This window comes from Chelonia mydas, chromosome 3 (assembly GCF_015237465.2).
Source record: "Chelonia mydas isolate rCheMyd1 chromosome 3, rCheMyd1.pri.v2, whole genome shotgun sequence".
Lineage (NCBI taxonomy): Eukaryota > Metazoa > Chordata > Testudines > Cheloniidae > Chelonia > Chelonia mydas.
In genome coordinates this window covers 123,142,703-123,155,992 of record NC_057851.1, presented here as the reverse complement: position 1 = coordinate 123,155,992, position 13,290 = coordinate 123,142,703, and the positions used below count along the sequence as shown (strand labels likewise).

Genomic DNA, 13,290 nt, shown 5'->3' with positions numbered 1-13,290 from the left:
TTACTACTTAACTCTGGTTACAAAATGTTAAACACAAAAGTAAAAATAACCAGACATATAAGTGAAGAAAACAACTTGGGTCCTAATCTTGCAAATATGTAGACCTTGTCTACATGGGGGAAATGACCAAAATATCTATTGCAAAATGAACTATTCCTCAGCAGCTATTCCTGAATAGCTCCCCATAAAGGCACTCTATTCCAGAATAAGAGCAATTTTTATTCTGGAATAATTATTCTGCTTCCAATTAAAATCAAATCCTCTGGTTTTGAACTTGCATGAAGAAGTAATAAAACAATTAGTACAGTAAATATTTTATTATTTGATAATAAAATTTTCAATTTTTGGAAATTTTTTTTAGTTTTACTGCACCCTCAAATTTTCTATGTAAACAAGATGTTGATATTAACACCACATAACTGCATTTTATAAGTTGTCAGAAGAAATCATGAGGTTTTAATCTGCTGAGTAAGAGACAGTTGATTTTTACCACCCAGGGATTCTGACATCAGAAAAATGGAATACATATTTGCTTTCCCTTTATTTTTTGGGCAAATAAACATGAAAATTTGTGAAGCCTGAACTAATATTTCCCCATCTCAATCTTTTCTGACAGCAACCAGCTACTCAACTACCACTCCTGCCTCAAACATCCAGCACTGTATCCAACAATGGGGTCCTGATCCATGACTGGGGCTCCTAGGCACTACAATAAAATAAATAATTAACAATAATAATTTTACATAAACACTATCTGGGTGATTTTGTTAAAATGTATGACACTGAAATGATTAATGCCGACAGTTAAATGGAAATTAGGCTTCAGAGTGAACACTAAATTAGGCAGATAATACAGCTCACAGCTATTGTTCCCAGCTTTCTGTAGATTCAGAAGAAAAAAACTGTACCACATCACATTACTAAGGCACATTCTAAACAGAAGGGCTAGACATTTACATTTTTTTAAATGAAAGCTTTGATTCTGCAAACAGCAGAATCTGTGGCAGCAGAATCACAGAAGCCTATGTATAATGGACTAGAACATAGACAAACGTCATTCTTGAAGGAAAAGCATCTGGTTGCTAATCAATAGCAAATGAGCTCTCCGAGCCATCCCAAATATATGCATTTTAGTACATTTAACACTTCATCTTGAGAATAAAACAAACTGACAACAATCCAGTCCTAATATACTGGACCGCACTAAGAAGCGGCTAGACTATTTGGCAAGAACTAAGTAGCCATGAGTAGTAACCTCTGCTCCAGAAAGGTTCATGACTCGAACAGATGTCTACATGATAAGAGTATATAATGTCCTTAATCACATAGTAACATGCTCTCATCAAGCTTCTCTTTTTTTCTTTTCTTTTTTTTTTTATGAACAACATTCACCCAAAAATAAAAACAAGTCAAGACATTAATTGTTTAAAACTTCTAAGAGAAACTCTGGGAACATTTTGACGTTACTTTCCTGACACAGCATATTTCCAGTTATCCTACATAAAATGGTATATGTTGAGGCTTTTAAGTCCTCAGCCTTAGGCTAAGCACTTTTGTTACACAGTTTGGTCCTTTACATACAGGTATGCTGAAGGTTGTAGTTTCCAGAGAAAACATGTGACCACAGAAAGGCCTCTTGGGAAAGAGGATAATAAAAGCTCTCTCTTCTGGTCCATACAGACAGAACTGGGGAAAGCCGTAGCTTGTTCGGTAGGGCTTCTCCAGTGAGATGACGACAAAAGTCTGGGTAGGACCTGAGATGTGGTTCCTGGCTGAGAAGGAACAAGGGTAAGAAACTGGGCTAAATATGTTCTGAGGAAGAGCTGGGCAGAAGGCCTAAGCAGCAGTCAAGCAAGATGCCAGGCAAAAAAGTAGTCTGGGAGGTGTGGAGGGGAGAAGCGAAATAGGAACATAAGGTTGGCACAATTAGCTTCTTCACGGTTGTGAGCACCCAGGTTGGAGTCCCTTGTAGAGGAAGGGCCCGGGTGCCTCTATAGCACCACAGTGCCACTAGAGGCAGCATTAGGAGACTCCCTCCACAAAGGGGCAAAGGAGTATCGACCTCCTAATGTAAGGGAAAAGGAGAAGGAAAAGGTCACAGACTGACAAGAGGGCTGGGGCCCAAAAATAGTAAAAGACTTTTTGGAAAAAAGCCTTTGCTTTGGGATTTTAATTTAACCTGGAAGAGGGAGGGATTTTAATTTAACCAGGGGGGCAGACTACCATACCAGTGAAGAAAAACTGAGGTCTGGCTACAACTCAATGACTGAGGTTACAGTAAGCAACTCTGTTAAATCATATGGTGAAGACATTCTCCCACTGAGAGAATATATGTTGTCTCCTGGATGCTGAATAAATCATTTTCAAGAATTGCATAAGGCAACATACAGTCTCATTAAAAAAATAAAATAAAACCAACCAGCCACAAATACATCTCTATTCCCATCCCAGAGTTTCCAATCTAACTATAACAATGAAGTTCCAAAAGAGTAGACAAGGAGAGAGCAGACAACAAGATTACATAGTTCCTGAAAGTGTATGCATAGCATTCTTTTTAAAACATTAAATAAGAGTCTTAGTCAATTCGTTTCTTGTTGGCATTGTGGCAAATATGGGGTTTAAGGTGGGATTTAAACAATTAAAGAATGACTGCAGTTCAGGAAGGTAATTCCTGACCTAGGGAGCAGCACAGGAAAAGGTACAAACAGCTGCAAGAATCAAAACAAATGGTATATTGACACAGCAATGGCTAGAATATAGCCATGGGTAGAGGAGATTAGGCAATAAGAGACTAGGTCAGGTAAGTAAAATACAGTAGAACCTCAGAGTTATGAACATCTTGGGAATGGATGTTGTTCGTAACTCTGAACGAAACATTATGATTGTTCTTTCAAAAGTTTACAACTGAACACTACTTAATACAGCTTGAAAACTTTACTATGCAGAGAAAAAACACTGCTGTTTGCCTGTTTCATTTAAATTAAAACGGCTTAGAGTTTCCTTACCTTGTCAAATCTTTATTTTTAACTTTCGCTTTTTTTTTTTTTTTTAAATAGTTTACGTTTAACACAGTACTGTACTTGCTTCCCCACCCACCCACCCACCCCCCGTCTCTAGTGCTGCCTGATTGCGTACTTCTGGTTCCAAATGAGACGTGTGGTTTATCAGTCAGTTCATAACTCTGGTGTTTATAACTCTGAGGTTCTACTGTGGTGGCAAGTATTTTGCTGGCTTCCAATGGGAAAACAAGAAGCTTGGATTTAATGCAGTGGAGCAGAAAGAGCCAGCAACATGATTCAGAGAGGATAACAGGGGTGTGGTAACATGGACAAGTAAGTTGACTGTAGCACTACCACAAGATTATATTTTAAAAGACAAATTACCTAAGGAGGCAGAGTTAACATTGAACACTCAGCCTTACCTCTGCATTTCTTGACTTTGGGGTATTTGATTTTTCAACCTTAAATTTTGCATTAGTGTTTGTTTGCCTGGAATTATCCATATTTTGGGCACAGAACTATGACTACTGCATATCTGAGGAGTGGGTGACACTACATGTTGAAAAGCAGGAGTGACACTGATAGTCATAACAGTTTCATATTTGCCATTATGAGCAGAAGCAGTGAAATTTCACTCTCCAGCTACTTGGGAATTCTTGAACCTTATGTCTTGCAATCTCTTCTTGTCTTCACTTAATGTGGTTAAGCATCCTTTTAACACTTTATATAGCTGACTATCAGCAATATCTTTAACCTTTTTAATGCAAAATGGATATTGAGGAAAAAGTGGTATCTGCGTGACCATATCAACAACGGAGCAACAATTTCAACAATAGAATCAATAGACTCTACTAATTCATTTACAAGCTAACAGTAAAATCTCTCATATTTCCTGTATTTTTAGCTCACTGAAATGAACTTTACGTAACTGTATTATGCATGAAAACTCTGCCATATATTAGGCACAAGTATATTTTGCTTAAAAATATTTCAAGAGACTTCCATTGAAGTTTAAAATACCTCTGGTTTTTTTGAAAACTTAACTGCCCTCCTACATACCTGAAATCTAACTTCACTGACAGCATGGCATATCATTAAATTACTACTTCATCCTGTGGCTTCCTACTCCACCTTCAGCAACGTAACACACTTGCCAATCTGGAAGTTATTTCTCACACACCTCTCTGGGTTTTGTGAGTCACCACCTTACTTCCCCTAGTTAATAAAGCATCTGTTCAAATAAAAAATATTCTGACACAACGTTAAATGCAACAGTGTTTTCCTTCACAGACATATACTCGCTGTTTACACTACTAAAATTAAAACAAGCCAAGATGAAATCATAGAATATCAGGGTTGGAAGGGACCTCAGGAGGTCATCTAGTCCAACCACCTGCAGGACCAACCCCCAATTTTTGCCCCAGATCCCTAAATGGCCCCCTCAACGATTGAACTCACAACCCTGGGTTTAGCAGGGCAATGCTCAAACCACTGAACTATCCCTCCCATTAGAACAGAAGCCACCCTCTCCATCTAGCACACGGACTAGCCATCGTGGTCAGTCTATTCAATTCTTAAAATTATTTTAAGTTTCAGTTGATCTTCATAACCCATGTGGATGGGCACATTTCTTTTTGATTAGGAGGGACATAAAAATTGTTATTCTGGTATCTTTGCATTACTGGGGCACCATTATATATAAATTTAAAAGTGTATTCCATTTCCTTTATTTTGTTAAACCTGCTTTAAATAGAAGACATCAAGAAGTCTCATGTTTTATTGTCAGAAAAAGCACATTTGCCTAAACATAACACCCTAATATTTCAAAAGGACTCATTTTTCTCAACTGAGTCAGCAGCACTTTAGTCAATTACAAATTCACCTGTCAGGAGGGAATTCTTTAAAAAAGTATTCGTCTGAACTTTACAGAATTAGTTAGCCACTAACCCAAGTAGTAATTTACATAAGAAATATTCAGAGAGCAACATAGTGCATCTTCCAACAACGAAAAACCTTCAGGCCACTGCTATATTGTCTTTGCTATGCTTTATATAGCGGTCAAGAACCTACACTTATAATGATTCTCAAGGCAGCTTACAATAATGTTAGGTTTGCAAAGACTGCACATTCACTTTACTCAGTTAAGGAGAAGCTTTTGTAAGTAAAGCATCCCTTAATGTAATCAAGCAGATTTTCATCACCTGCTTTTCCATAAATTAGCTTTTCAACCCAGCTTTCATGGAAAATTGTGAATCAATGGTGAGCCAAATGAGTAATTCCATAGTACACGCTTAAATGTAACTGAACTATAAATCATTAAACAATAACTTTAAAAGGTATCACCACTTTTATCTTTTGTAAAAAACGATAAAAGGTGTCAGACTGAAATCACTGTAAAGTCTTCTATTCACTAAAAGAATAGGTACAGCATAGGTAACTGCATGTCAAGATTTTCCACTTCACCAAAAACAGAATGAACATGGAAAATGAATTCTCTTTGCAGGGAATCCCTGAAGATTGGGTTTTAGAGAAACTGGCTATCTTAAAGTAAACACAGCCTTAAGCTCTTTCAGACCCATAATTTCTAGCTAGTGAAGCTCCTTAAGTGGTAGAAGGGGTGAAAGCTGTAGTGTACACAAAGCACAAACAAGGTACAAGTGTTTTTGACACCATGTTGTTTCACCTTGTTCTGCACAGGGCTGGATGACAAAGTGTTAAAAATGCACAATTCTTGCCTATACTTCAGCTTCCACCAGTGCTACCATTAATGGAGCTGCATGCATTGGGAATTATGCATTTGAAAAATTTTAAGTGTTCTCAAGGCCTATCAACTCATGTTCATATAAGCTCTATCAGACATCCCACAAATGACAATGACTTTTAACCTCTATCAGTCACCCAGGATCACATCTGAATCCATCACTTAAAGGTGAAAAATTACATCTCATTTCCAACCCCATCCCATCTAATCAACATCTCACCATTTTTCCTAAACATATACACACACACAAATATATAGCTCTATACACACACACACAATTTAAAAGCCAGTTCTGTCAATTTAGAGATGTACTGCCAAGACCAAGTTTCTGTTTGCACTTACACGGTCTCCGAATGAGCAAAAAAAATCAGGTAAACAACAAATCCCCTCAATGTTGAGATCTGAACCAGTCAGAGTTAGCCTAACATATGCTGCTGTTGAACCTACAAAGGCAGATTTGATATCGGCGGGCAAAAGTCTCTAATATTTGACTTAAATGAAACTAGACAATTTTTTCAGAAGTCTGCTTTTTAAAACAATAATTATTAAATATGAAATGACCATCTATTTGACTTCAGAAGCTAGATTTAACATAAAACAAATACAAGATTAACCGAAGTTGTGCATAAGCTTACAGATACACGTGAAAATTACAATATATGTTAATGAAGAAAATGTCATTAGATTAAAATATTTTTTCTGGAAATTCTAAATAAAATAAATTTTGGTTCATGACCGCCATCCTACTCCGCAGCCCTTGGGCAAGCTTAAAACTGCTCTAAAACGTTTCTCCAAAAATAAATCTAACTCAATATGTAACTTAGCTATGTAGGATAAGAAAGTTGAATTATCAATATTATGAAAACCACAATCCTTTTAGCCTTTTTCACTTTGACTTGAGAGTAAGATGCGTAGTAAAGTTAAAGGTGTATTATCATCAAGACAATAACAATGTCTAGTTTTTACACACACAACTTTTCATCGGCAGATCTCAATGCGCTTTACAAAAAAGGAGGTACGCTATACAGCTGAGCGAATAACTAATTTTTCAGTTTGCTGGCAGTTCTGGAAAAAAAAAAAAAAAAAAAAGGTTCACATCAAGCTGAACCAAAACTGAAAATTCAAAGTGTCATTGAATCAAAAAAGCCAAGAAAAAATTCAATTTGGTTAAATGAAATATTTCTTTTGACCCTGGCTAGATTGACTAAATAGCCAGAGGAGGACAATGACAAGATGGTGGTAGTGATGCCTCCCTTAGCCCAGTAGTTACAGCACTCACCCAGGATGTGTGAGACGCAGTCCAGTTCCCCCCTCTGGCTGATGTGAAGGAGGAATTTGAACTAGGGTCTCCCACCTCTCAGTGGAGTGCCCTAACCACTGGGTAGGGCCCTACCAAATTCACGGTCCATTTTGGTCAATTTCACTGTCATAGCATTTTAAAAATTGTAAATTTCATGATTTCAGCTATTTAAATCTGAAATTTCACCAGTCCTGACCCAAAAAGGAGTTGGGGTGGGGGGGGGGGTTTGCAAGGTTATTGTAGAGGAGGTTGCGGTACTGCTACCCTTATTTCTGTGCTGCTGCTGGTGGCGGCGCTGCCTTCAGAGCTGTGCAGCTGGAGAGTGGTGGCTGCTGGCTGGGAGCCCAGCTCTGAAGACAGCAGTGCAGAAGTAAGGGTGGCACAGTATGGTATTGCCACCCTTAATTCTGCACTGCTGCTGGAGGGGTGCTGCCTTCAGAGCTGGGCATCCAGCCAACAGCCATCACTCTCCAGTTGCCCAGCTCTGAAGGCAGCACAGAAGTATGGGTGGCATTACTGTGACCCCCAACTCCCTTTTGGGTCAGGACCCCCAACTTGAGAAATACTGGTCTCCCCTCTGAAATATGTATAGTATAGGGTTAAAGCACACAAAAGACCAGATTTCATGGTCCATAATGCATTTTTCATGGTCGTGAATTTGGTAGGGCCCTAACTATGGGATATTCTAGGAAGGTCTCAATTTTTCCCGATAAAGCGGTTCCTCTTCATATAAATAGTAAGCCATTGACCAGGGGGATCTGAACTTGAGACTCCTACCTCCCAAGTGAGTGCCCTAATCACTCGACCATGGAGTCGTTTTAATTCTCTCTTTGGTCCAATGAACATGTTTCCCTTCAAAAACTTAACAGCATGTTGTAAACAAAGTAAATATTTTCACTACAAAAACTTAGCAGTGAAAAATTCTTATAGCAAACTGAATTTAAGTAATGGCACCCCCCACCTACACACAGTTAAAAAAAATTCGCTACTGAATAATATTATCTGGTTTATGGCACCCAAAGTACCAAATCAAGCTCAAAGCACCACTGTTCTGGGTGATATCCAAGCACTTAATGTGACACGTTGCAAAAAGCTCAAATTCTAAACAGATAAGACAGAAACCCAGCAATAGACTAACAAATAAGCAAAATTTTAAGAGTACAAGAATTTGTTAGTTCTATTTTCTTTTTGGAGGGGAGTTGATTTGTTTTGGACTCTTGATTTTTTGTTGATTTCCTCAAACCACAATAAACACATTACTTGGTTCAGATATCCCAACCAACCTGCTGTGCCTTAGATGACCTAGCATTCTTTAAAATATTGTTGAATAGTAAACTATATATTTAAAAACAATTTTTATTAGTTCTAGTTTAATACAAATTCAAGCAAGTCTCTCAATACTTCATAAACCAAGGAAAGCAAAATTTCTTAGAACTATGAAATTACAGAATTCCTCTATTTCCATCGATCTTGACAACATAAGAATTCAATTTATGCTAGTTGCTCTGATATTAAATTAAGTCATAACCCGCAGTATTTTATATTCATTTGTAAACTTCTTGGGTCAGGAACCTAATCTTATTTGATACCTGTAAGTATCACATGCTGTACATCTGGGGCACTAATAAGTAACATGGACTACTAAAAGATTTCTGAAATACACATTGTTAAAAAAAATGTAAATACCTACAATGCTATTAGGTGTAAATGTTACCTTCTTTCAATAAGTCCACACAGTATTTCTGTGAAAACATTTGTATTTAAAGAGGCTTGTTCACAGTGTAACAAAATATAAACCCCTAACTGTGCACTATTCACTTTACTTGGCAAAAAATCTTGAAAGTTGTGAAGTATTTTGACTGTATTTCACATAGTGAAAGTTCATCTATAGAACTTGAAGCCCTTTAGCAAAATGTCACTTTAAAAAAATCCACACAGCATGTATATGAAACAGAAGCCAAGAGAAGTTAAATAATTTTCTCAGATCAAACAGCAAGCCAGGGAGAACTGGGAATAGAACCCAAATTCCATACCCTACCCAATGGATCACACTGTCCAAAACCCTGTGGATAACTTGTTTTATTTTTACAGTTAGGATTTTCAAAGAAGCCAAAAGGGAGTGAAAACTTTCAATGGAATTTGGACATCTAATCCCCTTAGGACTGATCCACACAAACTTGCACTGAAATAACATACATTCCAAAATAAGAGTGTCCACATAGACTTGCACTGAAACACCACCAGGTGTGAACTAAAACTGATTATTTCTCATCCATGCAGGAGCTTGTACTATCTTCAGGCTCATTTGAAAATCCCAACCTACATGTCTGTAAAACACAATCAAATAAATGGGACTACTCACAGTAGTAAAATTAAGCATGTACATTTGCAGGATCTGGGCCTAAACTGCAAATCTGTTTGTCCAAGGTGAGTAAAATACAATTTCTCATTACAAACATGATAAAGGGCAATCAAGTAGCTTATGTGCAAGGACTGGTAAATCTCAATGGTAAATGTGGAAAGCCAACCTAAAGAAACTATTTTTTCAAGCTGGCTGTCACTAGCACAACACTGCACAAACATAATTTGCCCTAAATGGGAAAAGAGAGATGAGATAGGAAACACTGGGGGAGATAACAGGGAATAGGTAAAAATTCAACTACTGATATTTTGTGCCAACCTATAGGTTACTCCTGGGGGAATTCCATGCCAAAAAATTAAAAATTCTGCATCCAAAAGATCTGCATATCTTATTTGTCAAAATAACAATATAATCTCCCCAGTTCAATTATTTTGGTAATCTGTTTCAAAATATTTGTCAGCATGTATGTATGTAACAATTCACACAACAACAACAAAAAAGATTGCCCCAGCAGTAGAGAGTTAAAGAAACCCCTATGACAACACAGTTTCTGTTATGCTTTTGCCGGACACCTCAGTCTGGGTGTGTCACATGTACCAGCTAGGCATACCTTGGGGGAAAACTCTACCCCTTGCGCCTTTTAGTCGATTCTCCTTTTTTCACCCTGCCCCTGGAAGAGTAACCATATTTCAAGCTCTGCCGGGGGTACTGCGGGGAAGGGGGGGGCTGTGTTGGGGCCCCTCCAGCCCAGACTCCTGCTCCCCCTTCCCCCAGAGCCCTGCCAGAGGCTCCACTCCACGCAGCTTCATTACTGTCCCACCATGCAGACGCGACCCATACCTGCTGATTGGGGGGGGGGGGGGCCCACAATTTAAAGGTTCGGCCACCTACGGAGCAGCTCAAGTCATGCCCCCCCACACGTACCCTCAGTTTCCCCTCCCAGAAAGTAGCAGCCCTTCCCTGCAGCTCCCAGCTATTGCTCCTGCCTCTCTCCGTGGGCACCACTTGCCAGCTCCAGCACCGCACCACGTCACCAAGCGGGACCGGCAAACTCAGGAACTGCAACCTGTCTGGGCTCCTATGCAGGCACACTGCGAGCTGGGGAGCCGGGCTCTGCCAGGTCGACCATCCCCTAGTGGAGACCACCAGCTCCAGAGCGCCAGTTGTCTGGGAAAAAAATGAAATTCTGTGCAGAACGTTAATTCTGCACAAATTCTGCATTGCGCGGTGCGCAGAATTCCCCCAGGAGTAAACAGTCCCACACTGGAAGAGTACTTTGCTCCCAAAAGAAGCTATGAAAACTGCATTAGTAGTAGCCCCTACATTTTTAATTAAGTGCCTACCAGATATCAATGTGTTTTGTAATACTTAGTGAATAAAAAACAAGGAGTTGGGATTATGATAAACGCAGCAAGATACCTCAAATTACATAGAACCCTCATCTTGGTGATGAGTTCACAGCAGTGCATAGAACAGACCACGTCCAATTAAATATATTATCTTTAAATTATTAGAGCTTGAAAAAAGTATTAGATTGTTAGCTTTTTCATGGTTCCCCACCTCTGTATTAGTCTGTACTTGGAACTCAAAATGGGACTGCAATTTAAAGGCAGCAAGATTCTTTCTGGGACCTTTGTTAATAAACAACCCCAAACAGGCCTCGGCCAAAAGCTAGTGTTAATTTCCTTCTTTTCCCTGGGAACATGCACATGATCAGTCTCCACCCTATGAGCAGGGACCTCACTGTCAGACAAATAGGACTATAACCTACCTACCCAAACCCTCCCCCACACTCTTTCAAACCAGACACACAACACTGACCAGCTGAAGTGAACATGACAAGAGATAGCAGTGGGGTGTGGCTTGAATGTTACTTTTTAAAAAACAACCCCAGCTTCATTCCAGTCATTAAAAAAACGCCCATTTCATTAGGAAGAAATCACCCACTGTGTTTTTCCGGTACAACATGTGAACTCTTAGGACTAGGAATCTGCCTGATATTTACTTTAAACTGAACGTTGGCAACCTCAAAGTTTTCAAACACATTGAGCCAAAAAGGCTCAGTCGTCACGCCCTTTGAAAGCTACACAGGAGATTTCACCAACAGCTCACCGTGAGCTGTGAAGTAAAGGAAGCTGCGTTTTAAAGGGGGCATTTTCCGCACAAAGCGAAACATTTAAAAGACCCCCAGCGTTTCCCTCGCCGGCCGCTGCCCTCCCATCTCTAAGCGTTACAAACCAGCCCTCCTGTTTGCATCACCCTGAAGCCCCCGGCAGCACCTCTCCCAGAGGGTCCCTCCCTGTCCCCACTTAGCCTGGGGGGCGGGGAGGGTCCCTGTGATCTTTCCCATCTCTTCTCGGTCGCAAACCTGCCCCTCACCCGACACTCTGGGGGCATTTTGAGAGCGAAAAATCACTCCCGCCTCGTGCCCCCGGGGCACTAGCCCCACCTCGGCCAGGGGAAGAGTCACCTTCGGGCAGGGGGAGGGGAGGGGAGGGTCGATGTTCATTTCCCCGCTCCCCTCCTGCCCAACCCCAGCGCTACCGACAGCGCCCGCCGCTCTGGGCAGAGCCGGGGCTGGCGGCCCCGCGTCCCCCGCCCGCCAGTCTCGGGGCGGGGCCGGGGTATCGGGGAGGGGCGCGCCAGGCTGACCCGGTGGCTGCGGGGGGCGGGGCGGGCGCGGCCTGTGCCGGGCGCGGCGACTCACCTCGCGGGGGGGGAGGGGTCCCAGCGGCCGGGCCATGGGGTCCGGTCTCGGCGGAGGGGGCTGGGCCGGGCGCAGGTGCGGGGCGTGGAGGGGGCCGCGGTGGGGCCAGGCCGCCCCTGGCGGGGGGCAGGTGGCGGGGGCAGGTGGCCGGGGGGGGGGGGTCTCACCTCGGTGGGGGGGCTGATCTCGAACAGGTCCAGCCGGTTCGCGTTCCAGTGGTTGATGATATCGGCGAGTTTGCGCCGCTCCTCCTCCCGGCTGCCGCCGCCGCCCGACATCCTCCGCCGCTGCCGCCGGGGCGCTCGGTGCCGGGGCCTCGCCGCCGGGCCGGGCCGGGCTGGGGGGGGTCTCCTGGTCGGGGGCGGGCGCTCCTCGCTATTTGATTGTTTTTATCCCAGTCCCCGGGCGCGTCCGGCGCTTTCCCTCCGTCTTGGTGATAGCGCGGGGAGGGGGGGACCCGGGGCGGCGCCTCCTGCTCGGCAGCGTCTTCCCGGAGCCGAGCGCAGCCGCTTCCCCTGCCCCGGTGTCTCCCTCACACAGAGACAGACACACACACACCGTCCCGTGCGCGCCGCCGCCGCCGCCTCTGCGCGCACTCTCCTCCCACGCCGCTCACCTCCCCGCGCCCGGCTGCGCCGCCCCGCGCCTGGCGACTGCGGCGGGAGCGCGCCTCGGCTGGTTCGGCCCCGCTGCAGCCAGGGCAGCCGGCGCGCGGGGCCGGGGGGGGGCTGGAGCGATGCGCTCTCCCGGGCCGGGATCCCGCGCCGCTGGTGCGCGCTGGCCGGGGTAGGGGGCGCTCCTGATAATAGGGGCCCGCTCCTGGTGCACGACCCGAACGACAGGGGCGGAGCAGGGATCCGCCCCCCGCTCCCAACAGTTCTCAGGGCAGGATCGGGGCCCTGTGTTTAACTCCCAGCAATAAAGGGCGGACCCACCGCAACCTTTTCCCTGAGCCGATCACGGAGAGGATTGGTTGCACAGACTGGTTGTATCCTTATCAGAAGCAATAACAGTTTTGCTCTTTGTATTTCCTGGCTCTATTGGCAATCTCACGCTTTGAACAAACAAAAAACCCAGCAATTGGAGCACATGGCTGGGAAAAAAGGTGGAGATTCCTGGGCTCTCTTTGATGCTCTGCCACTAGCTCCCCATGTGGCCCCG

The 13,290-nt window shown here is 43.1% G+C and overlaps 1 protein-coding gene across 30 annotated transcripts in view; it reads right to left on the bottom strand.

Moving 5' to 3' along the window:
* AFDN (afadin, adherens junction formation factor) overlaps positions 1 to 12,765 on the bottom strand; it is a 215,865-nt gene extending 203,100 nt beyond the window's left edge. For 7 of the 30 annotated variants that reach the window (XM_037895163.2, XM_037895165.2, XM_043543227.1 and 4 more), the window contains exon 1: positions 12,297 to 12,761. In XM_037895163.2, coding sequence (XP_037751091.1) covers positions 12,297 to 12,407 — 111 coding nt within the window. In that variant the 5' untranslated portion in view covers positions 12,408 to 12,761. Of the gene's footprint in view, positions 1 to 12,296 lie in introns of all 30 variants that reach the window. The other 23 variants (XM_037895158.2, XM_037895174.2, XM_043543215.1 and 20 more) reach the window with 5 other exon arrangements.
* Between the last annotated feature and the right edge of the window lie 525 nt (positions 12,766 to 13,290).